The sequence below is a fragment of the Delphinapterus leucas genome, chromosome 14, assembly GCF_059928025.1.
Source record: "Delphinapterus leucas isolate spDelLeu-1000000601 "Yukka" chromosome 14, BTC_Dleu_Yukka2, whole genome shotgun sequence".
NCBI classification, from domain to species: Eukaryota; Metazoa; Chordata; class Mammalia; order Artiodactyla; family Monodontidae; genus Delphinapterus; species Delphinapterus leucas.
This window is the reverse complement of record NC_143142.1, coordinates 34,833,198-34,859,896: the sequence shown is the minus strand read 5'-3', so window position 1 is coordinate 34,859,896 and position 26,699 is coordinate 34,833,198. Positions and strand designations below refer to the sequence as shown.

At 40.4% G+C, this 26,699-nt stretch overlaps 1 protein-coding gene across 1 annotated transcript in view; it reads right to left on the bottom strand.

Annotated features, from left to right (window-relative positions):
- Window positions 1-26,699, bottom strand: part of MYOM1 (myomesin 1) — a 135,371-nt gene that overhangs the window by 38,197 nt on the left and 70,475 nt on the right. The window contains exons 14-20 of the mRNA XM_022551339.2: window positions 25,905-26,088; window positions 25,256-25,430; window positions 21,538-21,659; window positions 20,071-20,358; window positions 17,692-17,888; window positions 7,492-7,618; window positions 3,650-3,834 (exon numbers count right to left, since the gene is read on the bottom strand). Of these exons, the coding sequence (XP_022407047.2) occupies window positions 3,650-3,834; window positions 7,492-7,618; window positions 17,692-17,888; window positions 20,071-20,358; window positions 21,538-21,659; window positions 25,256-25,430; window positions 25,905-26,088 (1,278 nt within the window). The remainder of the gene's footprint in view (window positions 1-3,649; window positions 3,835-7,491; window positions 7,619-17,691; window positions 17,889-20,070; window positions 20,359-21,537; window positions 21,660-25,255; window positions 25,431-25,904; window positions 26,089-26,699) is intronic.

Genomic DNA, 26,699 nt, shown 5'->3' with positions numbered 1-26,699 from the left:
TGGTCAAAAGACAAATTACAAAGTGCTCAGGAGAGCTTATATGCTGCCCTTTTTTTCCTGATCCTTTTGAGACATTCCATGAATAATTTCAGATAAAATTTCTGACAAGAGAGGGGAATTACAAGCACAGATCACAGATCATGGATCACTTTCCGTTTAAAAGCATGTTAAAGCACTAAAACAAAAACAAACAAAAATTGTCCCTATAAATATAATACAGCTATTTCTCACTAAACAGACAAGCAGGGACTTCCCTGGTGGCACAGTGGTTGGGAATCTGCCTGCCAATGCAGGGGACGCGGGTTTGAGCCCTGGTCCGGGAGGATCCCACATGCCATGGAGCAACTGAGCCCGTGCTCCACAACTACTGAGTCTGCACTCTGGAGCCCACAAGCCACAACTACTGAGCCTGCATGCCACAACTACTGAAGCCCATGCGCCTAGAGCCCATGCTCTGCAACAAGAGAAGCCACCACAATGAGAAGCCTGCGCACTGCAACGAAGAGTAGCCCCCGCTCGCTGCAACTAGAGAAAGCCCACGCGCACCAATGAAGACCCAACGCAACCAAAAATAAATACATAAATAAATAAATTTTTAAAAACGATAAAATCTTAATAAATAAATAAATAAATAGACAAGCAATTAACATGATTGTGAATTTTAGTAATTTGTGAATAGTCAAATATATTCAAATTCCAAATCCTCACATTTTCATTCAATCATCAAGAAGATGTTTTCTGAGGACCTATATTATATGTGTGCCACCAAGCTAGAGTTACAAGAGCATAAGAGAAGTAAAAAACATATATAATATGTTTTTATACAACAGTCCCACTTCATAATTTTTTGTGACTTTCTTTGGGTTCAGCACAGTCTCATTAGTATTACAAATACTGTCAATATTTTACAAAAATTATCTTTTCCTTTTTAGAACATGTGACTTTTAAAAGCTATATGTATTTTAAGAAGGAGTTTATTACACGCAAAGGGCACAATTTTTCCCCATAGTGTTGTGATGGAGATTAACAGCCAAAATGGGATTTAAATCAAACAAAGCTAGAATATACTTATTCAACTAAGCGAAGTGTCTGTGACCATGTATTTAGATGAGCTATGTATTAAATTGTTGCGTTTTTAATCTAATTATTTAATTGTATTGTGTTTATGGTAACAGAATGTCACTACTTATATAGTGATAGCTTTCACTGGAGCTAATGGAGTTTTGAAATGAATTTTAATCCGTAAATGAATTTAGGCACAGGCTAAATGCATAAGAGTTTGATGTATTTAAATTCTATACTTAGAAATAATGCCAGGCAACTGTGGATCTACAGAAAGGAACAGAAACATTTCCTTGTCGTGATAAAAATAGACCAGTTGCCAGGTACCTGCCACATCTGCACCTGCCACTTAGGTAATATGTGGCTGTGAGTCAGATTTCTGCCAACACGGCACAGGAAGTGAATCCACTTCCTAGTCACTGAGGGGACAGGCACACCCCTCCACTCTTCCATCACCGCAGGGGCAATGACTGCTGGCTTAAAGCACTAGAGATGCATAATCTATATCCCCCACCCCTTCCAATTATTCAGTCCCTCTCACCACATTGTCTCAGCAGATTGTAATTACCAATCAAGAAGGAAGCATGAGCTCTGTTGGTTAAGCCTTTTGGTGGATAGTAATGCATCTTTCACTCTCTAGGAACCCCTAGACACTCAGTGCTAATGTGAATGGGGGTGCTTCTGGCAGAAACCGGTTAGGCCATTATGTTGCAGTGCCATGGTGCTAAAATCTCCTGTTCCTGGAGCTATATGTCCTTTCCTCACTTAAATTTGACAGATTAAACTTTTTAACATGCACATTTTTCCTCCATTTCAGGGCTGAAACTTTTCTGAATATGAAACATCTGGAAAAGTGACTCCACATCAAAATGGGTATGGGGACTATAGGACATCTCTACTTTTCTTCTTTATGCCTTTACTGCTTGAATTTGTCATCATAAGCATGCATCTGTTTTATAATCAGAAAAATCAGTAATTCTATTTTTGCTTTAAAAATTGTGGCCAAACTCTAAGGTCATTTCCTTACAGAAAGTTCGTCTTCTGGTTTGTGAGGGGCACTCAACCTCAGTCTCTCTCTTTCCCCTAAATTTCCCTTTCTTCTTCTTCTTTTTTAAAAAAATGAGTGACATTAACCATTCTTTGATGTGTTTAAACTCCATTATTTTCTCTTCCTACTCATTTTTCCTGGGCTCTTGGTCCCCTTTGCTTGGCTTCTCACTCTCACTTGGTTTCCCGTGAGTCGGGCTCCTGGGGTCCTGTGCTACGGCAGATGGAGGATTTGGAAGTCATGCTGGCCATAAGCACGCACCACCATCATCTAGGATGTGTCCGACCTTTGTTTTACACTGGCCTTTGGGGATGTCTTTGTATCTAGAGGCCTCCTGACTTCTCTGGACAGCCAAACAGCACCCTAGGCTCCAGACCTTCCTTGACCTTTTCTCTTCCCCACGAAATGTGACCTTCCTTATCTCCTCATGGTATTGTAAGGGGCTGGAGAGCTTACTGGCACATGGGAAGCTGAGTTAATGGCATGTTGGATATAATGGTTTAAGGGTCATCTCTCCTGGAGGGTACATTTACATCTTTTTATAGGGACCCCAGAGAGTGGCTGCCCTAACCCCAGAGAGTGGCTGACAAATGGTATGGACTTTAGTGGCAGGTTGACAAGAGAAATCTCTTAAACCAGGTATACTCTGAAAATCCTCCAAGGCCCACGCCCTGGGTGGTGGCATATTCTGCCAACAGATAAGACTGCACACTGAATGCACTGTGAAGCTTCCTGTTTGACTGTGGCCATACAGTCACACTTCATTGTACGTAACAAGAGCTGGAGTCATATTCCCCACAGTTTCTGAGGCCTTGTGGCATCAGGGTCTCCAGATGCCACTGCTGACAATAGGGGGAAACATTCTTTTCAGATTTCTATTTGGTACTAGTGAGAGAGTCAGTGGCTAGAGCAGAACAGTCTCTGGCAGATAGAGTTAGAAACTGGTTCAGTTGGAACACTCTAGAGGAACCTGGAAGGCAGTGACATGGAGAAGGGTGAGAACAAGGTCAAGAGTTGAGGCAACTCATTCCTCTGGTCCCTGAGAGCTCACGTGAGCACAGGGGTGAGGGGGCAGGGGAGGTAAGGCCGACCACGACTCAAAAGGATCAGCAGTTAAAGGCTTACAGGCATGAACTCTATGAAAATAACACCCTCAAATCAAAAACCACCGGCAAAAAAATTCGAGGTAGGAATGAGAAAGTCACCTTTTGGAGATGGTAACATCTTAAGACTGTGAGTAACAAAAATGTGAGGTGGGTAAGTGGAGGCGAGGAGGGACAGAAGAGGGAGGAGGGATCTTTCCTAAAGCCAGGCAAAGGGATTTGGGTCAAATTACAAGCAAATTGTTTTAAGTATCAGAAACATCCCCAAAACCTCACCGACTGCCAAATGGAATCCTACCAGGATCCCAACACATGACACAGACCAATGATGAGATGCTCTGCTTTATCTCACTGACTTTAAAGTTAACTTCGTTAGAAGAACCGTTTTTCTTTAAAAAAAAAAAAAGATTTTCTCAAACTGTGAGCATCCTCTTACCCTCAGGTATGTGTTTTTCAGAGCCGCCTCATTGAGTCCTCGCCACTGGTCCTCTTTGGCACTGGCCTCCTTCATGTCCACAAAGTAGCCAGTGACCGGAGTCCGTCCTGAGTGGACTGGAGGCTTCCACTGCAGAACCAGGGAGGTTTTTCTGACTTCACTGTACTTGAGACTGTGCGGTGGTCCTGAGAGGGAAAGAGAGGCTGATGCGTAACAGTCATAATGGAGACAAGAAAACTCCAATGTGTGTAAACCTAGAGCCACATTTAAGGTCTTAAAGCTGAAGCTAATGCTGGTGTTCTTCTTTTGTAAAATCTACTACTCCCATGGAAACAGGTATTCCGTGCTCATTTCATATCAAGTTTCCTCAACAGCTCTGTATCAGCCTATTAAGACCCTTTACGGGCAGCAAGTGGTTAAGGCCAGTTCAAGGTGCCCTCCAGCAGCTGGATGAAGCCTTGCCCTCAGGCTGTCCTCAGGCCTGTGTTCCTCACCTTTTATCATAACAGTTTAATTTGGTTGCAGGTTCAGTTTCAGATTATTTTTGGATGACAATCTGAAAATACCCCGCAATCTCAATTATGGCGAAGAAAGCAACTCTCTTTGATGGCTTATGAATATAGAAAAATATATATATTGCAAAATATATATCCCTCCCTCACTGGAGGGATATCTTTCTTGTAAAGCATATATCCCATATAGGGGTAAAAACAAACTACAATTGTGGTTACAAAGAACTTTCACCAAAACAAATACAATCAATCCCATGGGCCCTGAATCTATGCTAAACCCTATCAGGTATTTTACATTCTTTTATCTCACCCATCCCTAAAACAATTAACAGAAAGCTCAGAGACACCAAGGAACTTGATCAACCTGTTCAGGAAGGAAGCCAAATACTTCTGTGTGTGCTCTTTGCACTCTTGGGCGAGTCCCATCTACTCACTGATGGCCTGCATCTTTGCATGACTACCAGCTGCTATGAAGGTGATATAGTTATTTATTTTCTTTCTTTTTTTCTTTAAAGGATATAGTCAGATTTGCACTTTATTTATTTATTGGCTGCGTTGGGTCCTCGTTGCTGTGCGCGGGCTTTCTCTAGTTGGGGCGAGCGGGGGCTGCTCTTTGTTGCGGTGTTCAGGCTTCTCACTGCGGTGTTCAGGCTTCTCATTGCGGTGGCTTCTCTTTGTTATGGAGCACAGGCTCTAGGCACGCGGGCTGCAGTAGTTGTGGCTCGCAGGCTCTAGAGCACAGGCTCAGTAGTTGTGGCACACAGGCTTAGTTGCTCTGCAGCATATGGCACCCTCCCGGACCAGGGCTTGAACCCGTGTCTCCTGCATTGGCAGGTGGATTCTTAACCACTGCACCACTAGGGAAGTCCCTTTATTTTCTTTTCTCTTTCCTCTTTTTTTTTTTTTTTAAATAACAACTGGTTTCTAACCAACCAATCAAAAGCACCTGAACTGACTCACAGTGGCCTGAGAGCCAACTACAAGCGCAGACTCCATCATGCTATGCTTTGGCATTTTGCAATTGATCACTGTGTTTTTTGGGCCCTTTTCCTCAGCTTAATGGTCACTGGCAATGAGTCATCCTTGTCTCCTGATGATGCCTTCTGTGGAAATAGGTTTAAATAACACCAGTACCTTACGCTGGTGTGGAGTGCTCTGTTTTGCAAAGGGCTTTTATGACCATTGTCCTGTGTCATCCTTAGAAGCCAGAGAGGCATCCCAACAGGTAGCACCAGCCCTTTCTTCCAGAGAAGGACCACTGTGCTGCTGCTTCCTACCCCCTTGTGTCTTGGAATGAGCAGACCTAGTTTCCAACCCTAACTGCCACTTATTGCCTGTGTGACCTCCTGGGTATCATTTAACCTGAGTCTGTTTCTTCATCCGACAAAATGTCCTAAATGCTCTCACCTATCATAAACCTTTCTTGACTCATGGCTTGCCCAACACTTCTCAGTGAGTCAAGGGTGAATCTGGGAAAAGAGAGGCCGTGGGGGTGGAGGACTGCCCCGTTCACTTCTCTGAGTTGGGAGCACTCACCCTGCAACCTCTTTTGCTAACTATATCTCTATCAAACCATTTTCCACAGGTCTGCTCAGAATTTCTTGGTCTGTCGTCATTCACATTTTAACTTTATTCAGGAACTGCAAGAATTTAAAAACAGACCCACTTTTGTGTAGGTGGCAGAAAGAACTTAAGAAATATTGCCGGCTTCAAGAAGGCGAAAGGAAAGCCAGTGTGTTTGCCTCTTGTATTAACTGAAGGTGAGTGAACTCTTGAACTTCTCTTGAGTTTCTCTTGTAATCTTTTTATTCACACCTGATAGAGATGTGATGCAGATGGACGCTCACTAAGTGAAGGCAAAAAAGATGGTCCTCCAAATGCACTAAGGTTTCAAATAGAGGACGCGGGTGGCACTGGGGGCATGGCTGGATCCACCCAGTGTGCCCAGTGTGGCCTGGTGTTCTAACATGGTTGGAGCCAGTGCTGTAGCAGTTGTTATAACAAGCTGAATATCCAACCCAAGTGGGAGAATTTAGTCATTCTGTGGCACTAAAGTATTTGGGTGTTTGAAGTTAGTGCCATTGGAAGCACAATAAAACCATCCACTAGGGGGCTTCCCTGGTGGCGCAGTGGTTGAGAGTCCGCCTGCCAATGCTAGGGGACACGGGTTTGTGCCCCGGTCCGGGAAGATCCCACGTGCCGCAGAGCGGCTGGGCCCGTGAGCCATGGCCGCTGAGCCTGTGCGTCCGGAGCCTGTGCTCTGCAACAGCAGAGGCCACAACAGTGAGAGGCCCGCGTACAGCAAAAAAAAAAAAAAACCATCCACTAGGGACTTCCCTGGCAGTCCAGTGGTTAAGACTCTGCCGTCCAATGCAGGAGGCGCAGGTTCAATCCCTGGTCGGGGAATTAAGGCCCCCCATGCCGTGTGGTGAGATCAAAAATTAAAAAACAAAAAGCAAACAAAAAAAAACCCATCCACTGACTACGTTGCTAGTCTGATTCCTAATGACTTAGTAAATTTGTTAGTATTCAGTCTTTACATTTGTTCACTGTTGTAACTGTGTAAAAGTTAAAAGCATAGGTAACTGTTTCTGGCTTCTCCCCACTTTCATCCCTGCCCCGTCAACCACCCTCTATGACAACCTCCAAAGGAGAGCATTTCCAGTCCGGTTCCAGGATCTTTATTGTGATGCAGAGTTGGGAAAAAGTTGACATAGACAGAAAGGACTCAAGAGCTAAGTGGAGAGATATAAGAGGCAGGAGGCCAGGACTGAAGCCCTAGGCAGGCATGTTAGGTCCCCTGTATGTACAGTGAAGAGCTGGGAGCAAGGGAGGAGGAGACCACAGGGAGGAGGCCACAGAGGCTGGGGCTGAGGAGATGGGGGAGGGAGGCTGATAAATGAAACGCTCCAGAGCAGTGGGAGAATGCACAACTTGGGAATGCCAGAAGACATTTTTAAGAAATTTTGCTGGGGGATGTGAATTGGATGCCCTTTAATGGCCTTGAAGAAGACAAGCAAAGATTAGAATTCCTTTTAAATAATCAAGTGGCATTCAAACTGTGTGCTTCCGTCCATCCTACTCCATGCAGAGGCTGAGCTATGGGGACTCTAGGATTTATTTGGAATATAAGAAATTTATACTCAGTTTTATATTGGTACCTATTGTTTCATAGTACTGTAGAAATATTTAACGTAAACACAAGGGGCTGAGAGAATTTGTCTCCCTTAGAAGCTGTATATATGTACCACTTAAATTTAGTTCCAGGTTGTAGGTTCCATTGGAAGAAACTCTGAGCCTCAGTGCTGAGACATGGTCTTCCCGGTTTACCTGGAACAGCAATGGTCCACTCTTCACATTTGAAGCTTGCGCTTACTGCCGAGGGTGCTCCCAAGCCAGCGATGTTCATGGCTGCCACTTGGAACTGATATACCATGTTCTCCTTCAAGTTGCTAATCTGCAACATGGACGATATCATGGATAGTGAACATTTCAGGTTTGTTTTTCTAGTGGTTCAACATTTTATTTATTTACCTCCTGTGTTGGACATACTCTAGGATGACCCCCCAATGAATCACACCCTTTTGTAATCTCCCCTTGCATTGGGGTGAAACCTGAGACTTGCTTCTAGCCAACAGAACATGGCAAGGGTATTGGAATATGAGTCCTGTGATTGTATTATATCATATGGCAAAGGAGGAGGGATATTTCAGATGTAATTAAGATCCCTAATCAGTTGGTTTTGAGTTAATCAAAAGGGAGATAGATTATCCTGGGCGCACCTATGATGTTGTGATTTATAATAAGACATATATATTTGGTTTTTGTCCCCATTCCTGGCACAGAGCTCCTAAAACACTTGGAATTTCCTAAGTCATGAGAGTTATAAAGTATCTTTTGTTGTGTTAATGAGGTGACTTTTGGAAAGCACCTAAGGATGGGGACTGGTTGCCAAGGGAACCAATCATGTGATTAGAGGGCGGGAACTTTCAGCCTCATCCCAGACCTCTGGAACTCCGGGGAGGGAAGATGGGCTGGAGATTGAGTTCAATCACCAATGGCCAATGATTTAATCAAGCGAGTCCATGTAATGAAGCCTCCATAAAACCCCAAAAGAGCAGGGTTCAGACAGCTTCCAGGTTGGTGAACACATGGAGGTGCTGGGACAGTGGTGGTCTGGAGAGAGGATGGAAGCTCCATGCCTATTCCCCATATCTTGACCTATCAATCTCTTCTATCTGGCTGTTTCTGATTTATACCTTTTATAATAAACTGATAATCTGGTAAGTAAAATGTTTCTCTGAGTTCTGTGAGCCACGCTAGTGAATTAATCAAACTCAAGGAGGAGGTTGTGGGAAATTGATTTATAGTCTGTTGGTCAGAAGCACAGGTGACATCCTGGACTTTCAACTGGCATCTGAAGTGGGGGCAGGGTTATTCTTGAGGGACTGAACCCTTTACATGTGGGACCTGAGTCTATCTTCAGGGAGACGGTGTCAGAATTGAGTTAAATTGTAGGACACCCAGCTGGTGTCTGAGAAGTGTTGTGAGTGTGAAGTAGTGTAAGAGCAAAGGAGAAACACACAGGAGGGAAAGTGAGTTTTTCCAAAGGACCGACTTAATCAGATAGAAACTCTTAAAATGGGGTTTGGGCCCTGCCTAAAGAGAAACACTGTCCTGATGGCCTTGAAGAAGCAAATACTGTTTTTCAAACTGCTTAGCCACTCACATTTGGAGAAGGACAGCCTCTAGGAGCTGAGGGTCTCAGACGTACAGCTGCAAGGAACTGAATTTTGCCAACAACAGTGAGCTTAGAAGAGGAACTTGAGTTCCAGATGAGAATGCAGTCCAGCTGAAACCTACGTTGCAGCCTTGTGAGACCCTGAGCAGAAGACCCAGCTAAGCCATGCCTAGACTCCTGACTCAAGGAAACTGTGATACCGCAAACAGGGACAGTTTGTGGTAGTTTGTTACACAGCAACAGAAAACAAATGCATGTACAGATGAAAATTAAATGAATTCTAATCTTGGAATCAAAATACTCAAATTCTTGTAATATTTCTGCTCTTTACTGAGTGATCTCATATTTTCTATATCCCTCAGTATGAACTGGGTTGTTGTGGGGGTATATATATGTAGTAAAATAATAAATGTGAAAACATTTGCAAAATAGAAATGATGGAATGTATTAATGTGAAAAAAATCCATGAACTAGGCTTTAAAAGAGGAGACAATGAGTAGAAGGACATGCTCTCACTACCTCTTGCAAGAACACCGTATGACAACTAACTGCTGAACAATCATCGACAGGAAGACACTGGAACTCACCGAAAAGATACCCCACATCCAAAGACAAAGGAGAAGCCACAGTGAGACAGTAGGAGGGGCGCAATCACAATAAAATCAAATCCCATAACTGCTGGGTGGGTGACTCACAAACTGGAGAACGCTTATACCACAGAAGTCCACCCACTGGAGTGAAGGTTCTGAGCCCCACGTCAGGCTTCCCAATCTGGGGGTCTGGCAACGGGAGGAGGAATTCCTAGAGAATCAGACTTTGAAGGCACGCGGGATTTGATTGCAGGACATCAACAGGACTTGCGGAAACAGAGACTCCACTCTTGGAGGGCAAACACAAAGTAGTGTGCTCATCGGGACCCAGGGGAAGGAGCAGTGACCCCTTAGGAGACTGAACCAGACCTACCTGCTAGTGTTGGAGGGTCTCCTGCATAGGCGGAGTGTGGCTATGTGTCACCATGAGGACAAGGACGCTGGCAGCAGAAGTTCTGGGATGTACTCCTTGGTGTAAGCCCTCCCAGAGTCCGCCATCAGCCCCAGCAAAGAGCCTGGGTAGGCTCCAGTGTTGGGTAGCCTCAGGCCAAACAACCAACAGGGAGGGAACCCAGCCACACCCATCAGCAGACAAGTAGACCAAAGCAACAGCCAGCTCTACCCACCACCAGTCCTGGCCATCAGGAAACTTGCACAAGCCTCTTAGATAGCCTCATCCACAAGAGGGCAGACAGCAGAAGCAAGAAGAACTACAATCCTGCAGCCTGTGGAACAAAAACCACATTCACAGAAAGATAAACAAGATGAAAAAGGCAGAGGTCTATGTACCAGATGAAGGAACAAGATAAAACCGCAGAAAAACAACTAAATGAAATGGAGATAGGCAACCTTCCAGAAAAAGAATTCAGAATAATGATAGTGAAGATGATCCAGGACCTTGTAAAAAGAATGGAGGCAAAGTTCAAGACGATGCAAGCAATGTTTAAGACCTAGAAGAATTAAAGAACAAACAAACAGAGATGAACAACACAATAACTGAAATGAAAACTACACTAGAAGGAACCAATAGCAGAATAACTGAGGCAGAAGAACGGATAAGTGACCTGGAAGACACAATGGTGGAATTCACTGCTGCGAAACAGAATAAAGAAAAAAGAATGAAAAGAAATGATGACAGCCTAAGAGACCTCTGGGACAACATTAAACACAACAACATTTGCATTATAGGGGTCCCAGAAGGAGAAGAGAGAGAGAAAGGACCCGAGAAAATATTTGAAGAGATTATAGTCAAAAACTTCCCTAACACGGGAAAGGAAATAGTCAACCAAGTCCAGGAAGTGCAGACAGTCCCATAGAGGATAAACCCAAGGAGAAACACGCCAAGACACATAGTAATCAAACTGGCAAAAATTAAAGACAAAGAAAAATTATTGAAAGCAGCAAGGGAAAAACAACAAATAACATACAAGGGAACTCCCATAAGGTTAACAGCTGATTTCTCAGCAGAAACTCTACAAGTCAGAAAGGAGTAACATGATATAATTAAAGTGATGAAAGGGACGAACCTACAACCAAGATTACTCTACCTGGCAAGGATCTCATTCAGATTCGATGGAGAAATAAAAAGCTTTACAGACAAGCAAAAGCTAAGAGAATTCAGCACCACCAAACCAGCTCTACAACAAATGCTAAAGGAACTTCTCTAAGTGGGAAACACAAGAGAAGAACAGGAACTGCAAAAACAAACCCAAAACAATTAATAAAATGGTAATAGGAACATACATATCGATAATTACCTTAAACGTGAATGGATTAAATGCTCCAACCAAAAGACACAGGCTTGCTGAATGGAAACAAAAACAAGACCCATACATATGCTGTCTACAAGAGACCCACTTCAGACCTAGGGACACATTCAGACTGAAAGTGAGGGGATGGAAAATGATATTCCATGAAAATGGAAATCAAAAGAAAGCTGGAGTAGCAATGCTCATATCAGATAAAATGGACTTTAAAATAAAGAATGTTACAAGAGACAAGGAAGGACACTACATAATGATCAAGGGATCAATTCAAGAAGAAGATATAACAATTATAAATATATATGCACCCAACTTAGGAGCACCTCAATACATAAGGCAACTGCTAACAGCTACAAAAGAGGAAATTGGGCTTCCCTGGTGGTGCAGTGGTTAAGAATTTGCCTGCCAATGCAGGGGACATGGGTTCGTGCCCCAGTCCAGAAAGATCCCACATGTCGCGGAGCGGCTGGGCCCATGAGCTGTGGCCTCTGAGCCTGCGCATCCGGAGCCTGTGCTCTGCAACGGGAGAGGCCACATCAGTGAGAGGCCTGCGTACCGCAAAAGAAAAAAAGAGGAAATTGACACTAACACAATAATAGTGGGGGACTTTAACACCTCACTTACACCAATGGACAGATCATCCAAAATGAAAATTAATAAGGAAACACGAGCTTTAAATGACACAATAGACCAGATAGATTTAAGTGATATTTATAGGACATTCCATCCAAAAACAGCAGATTATACTTTCTTCTCAAGTGTGCACAGAACATTCTCCAGGATGGATCACATTTGGGTCACAAATCAAGCCTCAGTAAATTTAAGAAAATTGAAATCATATCAAGCATCTTTTTTAACCACAGCGCTATGAGATTAGAATTCAATTACAGGGAAAAAAAACATAAAAAACACGGACACATGGAGGCTAAACAGTATGTTACTAAATAACCAAGAGATCACTGAAGAAATCAAAGAGGAAATTAAAAAATACCTAGAGACAAATGATAATGAAAACACGACGATCCAAAACCTATGGGATGCAGCAAAAGCAGTTCTAAGAGGGAAGTTTATAGCTATACAAGCCTACCTCAAGAAACAAGAAAAATCTCAAATAAACAATCTAACCTTACACCTAAAGGAACTAGAGAAAGAAGAACAAACAAAACCCAAAGTTAGCAGAAGGAAAGAAATCATAAAGATCACAGCAGAAATAAATGAAATAGAAACAAAGAAAACAACAGCAAAGAGCAATAAAACTAAAAGCTGGTTCTTTGAGAAGATAAACAAAATTGATAAACGACTAGCCAGACGCATCAAGAAAAGAGGGAGAGGACTCAAACCAATAAAATTAGAAATGAAAAAGGAGAAGTTACAACAGACACCACAGAAATACAAAGCATCCTAAGAGACTACTACAAGCAACACTATGCCAATAAAATAGACAACCTGGAAGAAACGGACAAATTCTTAGAAAGGTATAACATTCCAAGACTGAACCAGGAAGAAATAGAAAATATGAACAGACCGATCACAAGTAATGAAATTGAAACTGTGATTAAAAATCTTCCAACAAACAAAAGTCCAGGACCAGATGGCTTCACAGGTGAATTCTATTAAACATTTAGAGAAGAGCTAACACAAATCCTTCTCAAACTCTTCCAAAAAATTGCAGAGGAGGGAACACTCCCAAACTCATTCTATGAGGCCACCATCACCCTGATACCAAAACCAGACAAAGATACTACAAAAAAAGAAAATTACAGAAAATTCACTGATGAATAGAGATGTAAGAACCCTCAACAAAATACTAGCAAACAGAATCCAACAACACATTAAAAGGATCATACACCATGATCAAGTGGGATTTATCCCAGGGATGCAAGGATTCTTCAACATACGCAAATCAATGTGATACACCATATTAACAAACTTAAGAACAAAAACCATATGATCATCTCAATACATGCAGAAAAACGTTTTGACAAAATTCAACATCCATTTATGATAAAAACTTCCAGAAAGTGGGCATAGGGGGAACCTACCTCAACATAATAAAGGCCATATATGACAAACCCACAGCAAACATCATTCTCAGTGGTGCAAAACTGAAAACATTTCCTCTAAGATCAGGAACAAGACAAGGATGTCCACTCGCGCCACTATTATTCAACACAGTTTTGGAAGTCCTAGCCATGGCAATCAGAGAAGAAAAAGAAATAAAAGGAATACAAATTGGAAAAGAAATAAAACTGTCACTGTTTGCAGATGACATGACACTATACATAGAGAATCCTAAAGATGCCATCAGAAAACTACTAGAGCTAATCAATGAATTTGGTCAAGTTGCAGGATACAAAATTAATGCACAGGAATCTCTTGCATTCCTATACCCTAATGATGAAAAATCTGAAAGAGAAATTAAGGATACACTCCCATTTACCACTGCAACAAAAAGAATAAAATCCCTAGGAATAAACCTACCTAGGGAGACAAAAGACCTGTATGCAGAAAACTATAAGACACTGTTGAAAGAAATTAAAGATGATACCAACAGATGGAGAGATACACCATGTTCTTGGATTGGAAGAATCAATATTGTGAAAATGACTATACTACCCAAAGCAATCTACAGATTCAATGCAATCCCTATCAAATTACCAATGGCATTTTTTACAGAACTAGAACAAAAAAATCTTAAAATTTGTATGGAAACACAAAAGACCCCTAATAGCTAAAGCAGTCTTGAGGGAAAAAAACAGAGCTGGAGGAATCAGGCTCCCTGACTTCAGACTATACTACAAAGCTACAGTAATCAAGACAATATGGTACTGGCACAAAAACAGAAACATAGATCAATGGAACAGGATAAAAAGCCCAGAGATAGGGCTTCCCTGGTGGCATAGTGGTTGAGAGTCCGCCTGCCGATGCAGGGCACATGGGTTCGTGCCCTGATCCGGGAAGATCCCACATGCCGTGGAGGGGCTGGACCCGTGAGCCATGGCCGCTGAGCTTGCGCGTCTGGAGCCTGCGCTCCGCAACGGGAGAGGCCACAACACTGAGAGGCCCGCGTACCGAAAAAAAAAAAAAAAAAAAAAGCCCAGAGATAAACCCATGCACCTATGGTCAACTAATCTATGACAAAGGAGGTAAGGGTATACAATGGAGAAGAGACAGTCTCTTCAATAAGTGGTGCTGGGAAAACTGGACAGCTACATGTAAAAGAATGAAATTAGAACACTCCCTAACACCATATAAAAAATAAACTCAAAATGGATTAAAGACCTAAATGTAAGACTGGACACCATCAAACTCTTAGAGGAAAACATAGGAAGAACACTCTTTGACATAAATCACAGTAAGATCTTTTTTGATCCACCTCCTATAGTAATGGAAATAAAAACAAAAATAAACAAATGGGACCTAATGAAACTTAAAAGCTTTTGCAAAGCAAAGGAAACTACAAACAAGACAAAAAGACAACCCTCAGAATGGGAGAAAATATTTGCAAATGAATCAACGGACAAAGGGTTAATCTCCAAAATCTATAAACAGCTCATGCAGCTCAATATGAAAGAAACAAACAGCCCAATCCAAAAATGGGCAGAAGTCCTAAACAGACATTTCTCCAAAGAAGACATACAGATGGCCAAGAAGCACATGAAAAGGGGCTCAACATCACTAATTATTAGAGAAATGCAAATCAAAACCACCATGAGGTATCATCTCACACCAGTTAGAATGGGCATCATCAGAAAATCTACAAACAACAAATGCTGGAGAGGGTTTGGAGAAAAGGGAACCCTCTTGCACTGTTGGTGGGAATGTAAATTGATACAGCCCCTATGGAGAACAGGATGGAGGTTCCTTAAAAAACTAAAAATAGAATTACCATATGACCCAGCAATCCCACTACTGGGCATATACCCAGAGAAAACCATAATTCAAAAAGAGACATGTACCACAATGTTCATTGCAGCACTATTTACAATAGTCAGGTCATGGAAGCAACTTAAATGCCCATCGACAGACGAATGGATAAGGAAGATGTGGTACATATACACAATGGACTATTGCTCAGCCATAAAAAGGAATGAAATTGGGTCATTTGTAGAGACGTGGCTGGATCTAGAGACTGTCATACAGAGTGAAGTAAGTCAGAAAGAGAAAAACAAATATCGCATATTAACGCATATATGCGGAACCTAGAAAAATGGTACAGATGAAGCGGTTTGCAGGGCAGAAATTGAGACACAGATGTAGAGAACAAACGTATGGACACCAAGGGAGGAAGCAGTGGAGGTGGGGGTGGGGGTGGGGGTGGGAAGAACTGGGAGACTGGGATTGACATGTATACACTAATATGTATAAAATGGTTAACTAATAAGAACCTGCTGTATGAAAAAATAAATAAAAGAAAATTCAAAAAAAAATCCATGAACGATAAATAATCCTTTGAGCATTAAAAATGCTTAATAAGTGGAGGTACTGATGGAACCAGCTGAGTTAACAAAGTTTACCTACTGTATGATTTAAGGCAAGACAAATCTGTATCCATGATCCAGTCTACACCTGATTTTATCATGAAGCTGGGTCTCCATAAAAGGGAAAAAAATTTTTGACCCTTATTTCACATCATACACAACATTTATAGGTGAATTAATAACTTAAATGTAAGTGGCAAACTGTAAAGCCTTTAGAATATAATCTATATAGCATGGTCCCAGCTGGGGCCATGGCTTTCAGGATTCCTGAACTAGAAGGCATTTCTTAAAAAAAAAAAAAGGCACAGAAGTCGCTAATGACAAAGCAAATGTTGGTAAATCTGACTACAATAAATTTGACAAGAAAATAGGTGTAGTTCACCATAAGGATAGGAAAAGTCTAGCCAATGAGACGATATAGGCAACTTACATAGCCAACAAGGATTTATGCTCAAAATATTTAAAGAACTTCACAAGGCAATAAGAAAACCCATTAGAAAAATGGGCAAAAACCTTGTTAGGCATGCTATGAAAGATTTCAAAATGGACCATAAACACAGGAAAAGATGTTCAGACTCATTTGACACCCAGATTGTCGAAGCAGGAAAAGTGTGAACACACCAAGTGCTGGAAGGATGTGCAGCATTGGGAATTCTCATACTCTTCAGAAAAACAGCAGAGAATTATGTGGTGAAGTTGGAAATAAACAAGACTCTCTGGCCTAGCAATTTTACTTGTGGGTAATAACCTAGAGAAACTAGTGCACATATGTGCCAGCAGGCATGTACAAAAATGTTCATAGCTAAATTGTTTGATATGGCTTACAATGCCCCATGTCAATCAATAACTGAATGGGAAGGTCTACTGTGAGATGGTCATATAATGGAATACACAGCAATAAAGTCAGAGCTACTTGTACCAACATGGAAGAATCTTAAAAATAAAATTTTGGGGCTTCCCTGGTGGCGCAGTGGTTGAGAGTCCGCCTGCCGATGCAGGGGACACGGGTTCGTGCCCCGGTCCGGGAAGATCCCACATGCTGCCGAGTGGTTGGGCCTGTGAGCCGTGGCTGCTGGGCCTGCGTGTCCGGAGCCTGTGCCCCGCAACGGGAGAGGCCACAACAGTGAGAGGCCCGCGTACCGCAAAAATAAATAAATAAATAAATAAAATAACATTTTGTTTTATGTATTCTCAGTATGCGTGTGATATTTCATAAATATTAGATGTTAAGTTAAAAGAATGTGACATTCAGTTGGGGAAAGCACCATTCCCCGGGCCTCACCCTGCTCTTGCTCTCACAGCTTGGGGTTCTGTGAGGGAGGGGTGGCGACTTGGGTCTAGCTGATGATGCTGTAAAGAGGGGAGCCAGTAGCTATGGTAATAGTGAGACCCGTCAGGTGTTCTGAGGTGGGCCGAGCAGTGAAGGCCCACGTGTAGCAGGGAAACTCGTGGGTGGACACGTGAAGTGCCCCTTTGTGGCTATCAGAGCACTATGACAGGGGCCAATTCATAGAGGGCAAGCTGAGTCTGGCCATCGGGTCCATGTCCCTTTATTCTTTGTGATTTGGACATTGAAGGTTAAAAATCCAGTCATTTGGATTCCGGGACTTTTAAAACTAGTAGCATATTGTTACAGATACTTTGTGAGTTAATTTTTGTAAAAAACATAAGTTTTCATAAAAAGTATATATTCCATACTAAATATTTGAAGAAATTATGTTTATGTGTATAAATCAGAAAATACACATACCGCCTGGTTAGCCAAAATATTTCTATTCATCTTTGTATATTTGTCACAAAAGTCATGTCACTGCAGGCAAAGGACACTGGAGAAATGACAGGAATCATTGACAAGGTGCTGGGCATGTGCATGTATGTGCATGTGTGTGCACTGTGTGCATGTGGTGTGTCAACAGACATATGACACCCCGCACTACTGAAGGCCACACACTTACCTTATATGCCTCATCACTGACAGCTTTGATGTTGGCTTCTCTCCATCTTCCTGGTACCCCGTCAATTACTTCTCGATAGTTCACATAATAGCCCGTAATTTCAGCCCCTCCAGTCTTATCTGGTTGCTTCCATCCAAGAACCATTGAGTCACGAAAACTTTCAAGACAAGTGATATCATAGGGTGGAGATGGTGCCGCTGTTGCAATATGAAGAGCTCATGAGTGGACAGAAATGCTTCTATGATTCTACCTGCATCAAACTGTCTCACTGGTGACACACATGAGGGCACTAGGTCCTGTGGTGTAAAACTAAAACGTGACACCAGTAAGTAACTTAGCATCGATTTGGTATGTGAGGAAAAAAACTGACACACAGTAAAAACTGCACCGCAATTATTACTCCAAAGATAAAAAGAACCTGCCCCTTCCACTCTCAAAGAGGAATAAGTTTTGAGATACTAACAGCAAAATGTTAGTATTTCTAACAATATCCTGAAAATATAGCTAACAATTCCTGAAAAATGATCTGTTCCCCATAAGAAGAAATATTTTTCCCAAGATATATATTTTTGTTTCTTTTTTTCAATACTTTATGTATCTTTATTGATTATTTTTCATCCTACTTTGTATATCTCAACTCTAAGTTTTAGGACAGAGGTACATGCTACCTCTTCATTCCTAAAGCAATAGCATGAAAAAGTAAGATATTTTTGCTTCTTTATGCGGTTTTGTTTCCATTTGCTCCCTGAGGAAAATGACATATGTATATCAATTTCTGCCTTGATTTGCTTATTAAGAATTTCTATATATTTCCAAACAGTTAGCATTTCACCACTCAGGTACATGTACCCTTGTGAGACCTTACAACTATATAGGTTCTGTCTACACACAGAAAAAAATCATATACTGGAGCTCAGCTAAATGCCATGTTAAAAATCTTTTTTAAAAAACAGGAACAATCAGCCATGTGATTTTTCTCTTAGTATAATACTTTTTGCTGCATTATTTTAAACCTGATGCTGGATTATTATTCGTATGGCACAAAATACTACATAGCTGCCACTGTGTTTATTAGCGCTTAATCAGAAAAATATTTGGATGTTGTTTTAAAAGTCTTTCTTCATTTATGTGGATTTGTTGATGAAACTTTCACTCAACTACTGAAATTATGTTTTTTTGATAAAGAAAGAGAGGGTGGGGTGGTGGAAAGAAATCCACTAGATGTGCAATAACATTAAAAAGAATTTTCTGAATATTTATTTGGATTATCAGAGATAAAGGAACTATCTCATTCTTATTCAAAAAGATTCTCAGAACAATAAAGATTTTAAAAAATAAAATACGTTTTTTCTCTCTTTACCCCATCACCAACCTCCTTCATTCTTTACATTTTAAAGAAAAGCTTTCTTACTCTCTCTCTCTATTTCAGAGCAATGTTGAATATAAACTCTCAAATGAATACCCTATCTCATCTTGAGTTGAAGGGGCAAATAAAGGTGTCAAAAAAGTAGAGAAGGGCTTCCCTGGTGGCGCAGAAAAAAAAAAAAAAAAAAAGTAGAGAAGGTTACAGAAGTTAGGGATGGGATATATATAGGGGATGGGTGAGAGGCATGATATGATTTACCAGTATATGCTTATCATTTCATTTTTATTTGATAAGAAAAACATTGTCTCCTAGAATATATAAACCACAAATACCAAATATCCTAATCAGAAAGTTCTGATTACTGATAATTAGTCTTTCTATTCTAATTCTGATTAGGTAATTAGCCTTACTGATAAATAGTCTTCAGTAAATCAGTTCTGGGAATGTGGATCGTATATAATAGAATATGTGATTATAATGCCCTGTTAAACTTTTCATGACAACTCAAAGAGATATTGTTTCTTATGTTTATTTGAATTAAATGTGAAGGTAATTTGAAAACCTGAGGATGAAAAACAGAAGTTAACAACTATGATCCTGATAAAATGTTATTTTGTGAAATATTTTTCCTATCCATTTATTACCAAACACGGATATTTCGAAAGACCTCCCATAGGCTATGAGTATCAAATCCTTCCCCTCTCATATCTAACTCTCTTAGCAAAATGAGGCCAAAGGTGTGTCTGCTTGTTAAACCAAAGAGACTCTATAACCAAATTACTTTAAATATTCTATTGTCATTAAGCACAATGAATTATGTGTCAAAGCCAAACCCCTATAAAATTACTCTCACAACTCGTTAAACAAAAGTATTACAAATGGGTAACTGAAAACATAAAATTAAGAATGAACACGGATGAAAGTGAACACAGATGGAAGGTGGTGATCTGGACAACGAGCGGTGAGGACACTCATGGAAACAGACAGGACGCTTTTACTGCTTCAGCTCTCACCCAGATCCTTCTGCTTTTTCAGAGGGTCAGACTTACTTTCCCCCTTAACAGCTGCTTTCTGTTGTGGTGGGGAAAGCTCTTCCTGAACTGTTTCACTTACTTTACTCACTTCTGTTTGGCCCAGGTTGTGAGAGCTACTGGGTAGTGAAGGTTTGTTAAGTTTGCTACCAAGCAAAGCATCTTTCTTAAAAGTTGGCTGGGAGGTGCCATGCATGCCTCCCCTGGAGTCTGTTAGTCCACCTGGTGTATCACTCAGTTCAGGCCACACAGCTGGAGACACTCCTCCCCCTACAATTGCCAGATAACAACAGAAACACTTTGAACCAGGACACAGTACAGAGTGCTCTTACTTCATAGAACAAACGAGAAAAACATTAGCACCACAAACAGAGCAAAAGCAATCTTGGTTTAACGGAAATCACTTGGCTTTGCAAGAAATATGGAAAGCATACATTGCACATAACTTACACCAAGGAAGCATTTCAACATTTCCATATTTTCGAAATAGAAGAAATGAGAACAAAAAAAATCACAGACAGAACAGGAACCATTCTGATTTGCAGGGCCCAAGTAAATATAAGAACAAGCACTTCTCAGACATTTCTTGAGAGAGCTCCATTATTCAACAGAATGGGGGGAAAAAGGACCATAAAGTGCACAGGAGACAAACATTGAAGATCTTGATTATATAACAATAGAGTTATGTACCTTACTGATATAGTAATGGTCTGTACCTCCCAACTTCAAAGACGCATGTTCACTATGTCCTTATAATACAAACATATTCTAAGGAATGTTAAAAAGTAATATGGGGTGCTAACTGAAGATAACTGATATTAAATAATCTTTCTCTTTAAATACGTGCTACTACATCACAGATTTCAATTTAATTGCCCTGAAATACCTGGGTCCCTTTCACACCTTGAGATTGGAAGGTACATCACTGTACATACATATAATTACTTTATTACTGGTTTTATTCTGTTGGTTACTTTGCCAGCAGAGATGAAACATATCAAGCAACCACACACGTCTCGCACAAATTTTAGCAGTTTATAAAAAGCAGGTTAATGTGCTGTTACTGAGAACAAGCCAGGCTCTGCCGCAGATGAAACGGCTTTTAGGTATGAGATGCTCTGTGTTACGGGTGATATACCACCTCATGGAATTGGATGGCACTTCATATTCCCGGGATGAGCACGAAGTTAGAATGGAGATTCACACAATGGGAAATATCTGAGGAAACTTGGACTGGTGAAGATGAAAAGGCTACAGATGCACAGAATCTGGATAAGTGATGAAGATCTGTAAAATGACAGCTATGGAAGGTTAGAGGTCACCTGGAGTCAGAGACAACGATCATCTGAGGATGGAATCATCGAGCAATATTAGAAGTTTTACACAATTTCTGAAGAGGATGGTACCTTTCGTTGTAACTTAGAAAAATTCATTTTTCTAAGAACTTACCAATAGCAGCTTTTACTTCGATTGCTTCTGAATCTTGTGAATATTCACTAAGTCCAGCTGCGTTAACTGCTCTGACCCGGAAAATATAACTCTGACCGGTAGTCAATCCATGACAAGTAAACCTGAAAGGAAAGAAAGTTTTAAAAAAACTTCCCCAGGAGGAAGGTTAGGGAAGTTGATTGTTAGCTTAATGGAATGATCTGGCTTTATGAGAATGATTCATTTTTTAAAAGGAAGAAAAAGATGTAGAGAGATGCAGGTAACACATGTACATTAAACAAGAAGGCACCTCAGGCAATTTTCTAAATTCACTCTGTCAAACGATGAGGAGTCTTGGTTATCCCCTGAACAAACATCCTACCCTTTTGGGCCTTTGCGTGCTTATCAGTAAAATGGAGATGATAACGCCTACATGGTAATTTTTGTGTGAAGATTGACCATAAAGTATATATAGCACCAGGGGGGCGGGGAGGGATACATTAGGAATTTGGGATTAACAGATACACACTACTATGTATAAAATAGATAAACAACGCTTGTTTATCTATTTGTACTGTATAGCACAGGGAACTATATTCAATATCTTGTAATAACCTGTGACAGAAAAGAATTCAGAAAAGAATATATATTAAACAGAATCACTTTGCTGTATACCTGAAACATTGTAAATCAACTATACTTTAGTTAAAAAATTAAAAATAAATTTAAAAACTTTAGCAAAAAGTATATATAGTACCTATTACAGGGCCTGGCTATAGGAGGCATTTAATAAATAATAGGTGGTATTAATAACACGATTAATGACTATTTCAGGGATATACTTATAGCTGTAAGGCACTGGCTGCCTTAGTCATAGAGGCCTACTCACTGCCTCCCTGCATGCCATGGAAGGTACAATTACTTGAGAAATTGACTCCAGAATTGTTATTTGCGTTTAAGGGTCCAATAATGAGGTGTGAATCCATGGGCAGTTTGACACATAAAACAACCCCACTCTTCAATAGCTATTATGGCTATAAAGAAAAACTGTTTCATGAATCACTGTAACATTCTAATGCATCCTGAGGACTGTAAGCAGAGGAAATAACCGGTCTGCTAATGACTCTATCACTATTAGCATGTTGAAATATTTAATAAGGGCAGTCATAATGTAGGCCAGCTCCGTTCAGTAAACATTTATTAAGCACTTCAGTGTTCCAGACACTGAGCTAGGTACTGAGGATACAAAGATGAATAAAAAATGGTGCTGGCCCTTGAGCAGCTCCGTTCTATTTATGGAAAGGCAGACTCTGCCTACCCTCCATGAAAATTTCTAAATAGTCCCCAGGAAATGTGGAGAACTCAGAGTAAACGTGAAGTATACAAACAGGCTAAATGAATCTCTTGCAAAACATACTGCCTTCTCCCGTTAACTGGTTTGTCTTCATTCTCTCCTGTTCTGCAAAAGGAACGACTCATCCTCTGGGGGTCCTTGGACATAGAAGTGGCCAAGTCAGAAGCTGCCTAACAAGCCTGCTTGACAATTGGGATGGGGTGAGTCTCCTCTGAGGTTGGTCCTAAATCAAAGGAGACTCAGAATTTGGATGCAGGCCAGAATTCATCATCAACTTGCAAAGCTGGTTGACAAAATATTCAAAAGCAAGAAAAAATAACCCTCCTCACATTAGATACAAGGGGACAGCAAAGTATTCTGAATGTCTTTATTTTGGTGTTTAGCTCTCCTCAGCACTGGATTTAACCATATTGATGTTCAAAATTTGTAAAATGTTGATACTTTTTTCTGCTCATTTAAAATGCCTGCATAATTTATGACACTGGACAGCTACATGAACAAGAATCAAACTGGACTACTTTCTCACACCATATACAAATATAAACTCAAAATGGATTAGACTTAAATGCAAGATCTGAGACATGAAAGTCCTAGAAGATAGCATAGGCAATATGCTCTTTGACATTGGTTTTATAATATTTTTTTGGCTCTGTCTCCTCAGGCAAGGGAAACAAAAGCAAAAATAAACAAATGGGACTACAGCAAATGAAAAAGCTTTTGTACAGTAAAGGAAACTATCAACAAAATGAAAAAGCCACTTACTGAATGGAAGAAGACATAAGCAAATGATATATCTGATAAGGGGTGAATATTCCAAATATAAAAAAAAAACCTCATAAAACTTAACGTCAAAAATACCCCAAACAACCCAATTAAAAGATGGGCAGAGGATCTGAATAGATATTTTCCCAAAGAAGACATACAGATGGCCAAAAAGCACATGAAAATATGCTCAACATCATTAGCCATCAGGGAAATGCAAATCAAAACCACAATGAGCTGTCACCTCACACCTGTCAGAACGTATATTCTCAAAAAGACAAGAAACAACAAGTGGTGGCAAGGATGTGGAGGAAAGGGAATGCTCATGCACTGCTGGTGGGATGTAAATTGGTACAAACACTATGGAAAAGAGTATGGTGGTTCCTCAAAAAATTAAAAATAGAACTACCATATACCATCCAGCAATTCCACTTCTGGGTATTTTTCTGAAGAAAACAGAAACACTAATTCAAAAAGATACATGTGTCCCTATATTCACTGCAGCATTATTTACAATAGCCAAGATATGGAAGCAACCTAAGTTTCCATGATAGATGAATGGATAAAGATGTGGCATATATATACAATGGACCGTTACTCAGCCATAAAAAGAATGAAGGCTTGTCATTTGCAACATGGATGAACCTAGAGGGTATTATGCTAAGTGAAATAAGTCAAAAAGAGAAAGACAAATACCATATGATTTCATTTCACTTCTATGTGGAATCTAAAAAACAAAACAAATGAACAAACGTTAACAAAACAGAAACAGACTCATAGATATAGAGAACAAACAGTTGTTTGACAGAGGGGAGCAGGGTCAGGGGTGAGTGAAATAGGTGAAGGGGATTAAGGGTTACAAACTTCCAGCTACAAAATAAATGAGTCATGGGGATGAAATTATAGCACAGGGAATATAGCCAATAATATTGTAATAGCTTTGCAATGGTGGCAGATGGTAATTAGACTTATCGTGGAGATAATTTTGTAATGTATAGAAATATTGAATAACTATGTTGTGCACCTGTAACTAACATAGTGTTGTAGGTCAATTATACTTGAATTTAAAAAATAATAATAAGGGACTTCCCTGGTGGTCCAGTGGTTAAGACTCTGTGCTTCCAATGCAGGGGGCACGGGTTTGATCCCTGGTCGGGGAACTAAGATCCCACATGCCACGCAGCATGGCCAAAAAAAAGTAATAAATAAAAATAAAATAAAATAAAATAAAATGTCTGGTTAATTTACGTTCACTAGAGCCTATTAGATCCTTGAAATCTAGTATCACACTGTGTATTAAAACACGAACAGAGGGTTAAAAAGGACAAACAGCATACAGGGAAAGAATCAGAAAAGAGCTATGAAATGATGTCTTATCATAGCTGGCATTGTGTGTTTCTAAGTGTTTAATATCACTAGTAATCCTTTTTTCAAATGTATGGCTGTAGACATGTTCAATTTTAAGTTCATCTGGATATTCAGAGCATAATGTTTTTAATAATCTCCCTGTGTTTGATGCTTGTGCTGCTGTTTGGGTCCATGTCTGCGGTCCTTTCCTCAGCCCCTGTGGCTCCAGTGTCATATCCCCACTCCCCCCCCACCCATCCTGCATATTGCGGTTACCTTGTGCCCTTCACGGGGTTGTTGTTGCAGGGCTCCCACTTGCCAGATCCAACAATACTTGACTCTATGTAGTACCCGACCAGCTCCTTAGCATCTTTGGATTCCTCCCACGTAACGACAACTGATGTGTCTGTATTTCTGCTTGGGATGATATTGCTTGGCGGCTTGGGGGTGTCTGAGAAAAGAGGGAAATGATGGTTCAGCCCAATGTGGTTTAGAAATTCATTCTTATCACATGTGCACAGACATGCACACACACATATATAAATTTTACACTAGTAGTCACGTCAAACACACAGTTCTTTTATAATATATTTGTTAAAGCAGAAAGTTTTTTAAAATATGCTAGTTTGGGAGTACAATGAGAAACTAAACACCCAGGAACATACTAACCCCTTCCAGAAAAAAATACATTAGCAATACTGTTGAAACTCTTGGAGAAGTGTACTTTTCATAATAATTCATAATAATGAAAAATTTTAATGTATCAGTCAAGTACAGTCATCAATTACATTTATAATATGAAAAAAGGATGTCATGATTTTTACTTTTGAATATATACGTATTCCAATAAGATTCTTGCTTTGGAATCCTCTCTTGAACTGAAGTTAAATAAGTTTACAGTGGCTCAAGCAAACTCTATACTTACCAAGTTTGTCCTCGACCATGGTCACTTCTGTTGCCTCGGAGGGCTCACCAACTCCTGCTGAATTGGAACAGCGGACTCGGAACCGGTAGGATTTCCCCTCAGTCAAGTCAAACAGAGCAAAGCGGGGAGACTTCACAGGGAGCTCCATGTTCACCTGCTGCCAGTTTTCTGTTCCTGCATCACACTGCAGCCAGAACAGTGGAATCCATTGAAAGCACAGAAAGAATAAACTGGAACTCTAAGCCAGGCATCTTGAAGTTCGTTTATCTGCCAACAAACTACTACCTGTTATGCAAGTTGGACTGCAAAAGAGATTTGGGGGAAATGGGGTATGAAACATCTGAAGTACACAGGATTATCTAAATCAAATATGGCTGTATTGTTGAACAAATATGCTGCTTTAATACTTCACTTCCTTTTTAACTAAATAAGATCATTGTTCTACTTACAAAAGTCCTTAATTTATTTAGATGATAGTTTGGGGTCAGATACTTTTCTAATTCTTAGGGTAGGTAATTAAATTTAATATGCTATGTTAGATACTTATACTTAAATTTCCATTATGTTGTTATGAACTGTGTTATTTTAATTGCGTTTTATTTAATGTCTCATAACATCATGCAGGTCTGTGCTCATAAACCACCTCCTCAGAAAGGCCCACTTGATCACCCTCCTTCCATTACCAATCTGAAAGCTTTATTTGCTCCTTTCCTATCTCTCTGTATCCCTTACTTACCCTGCTTTATTTTTCACCAAAACACTTATCAACACTTGAAATTAAATTATTTATTTGTT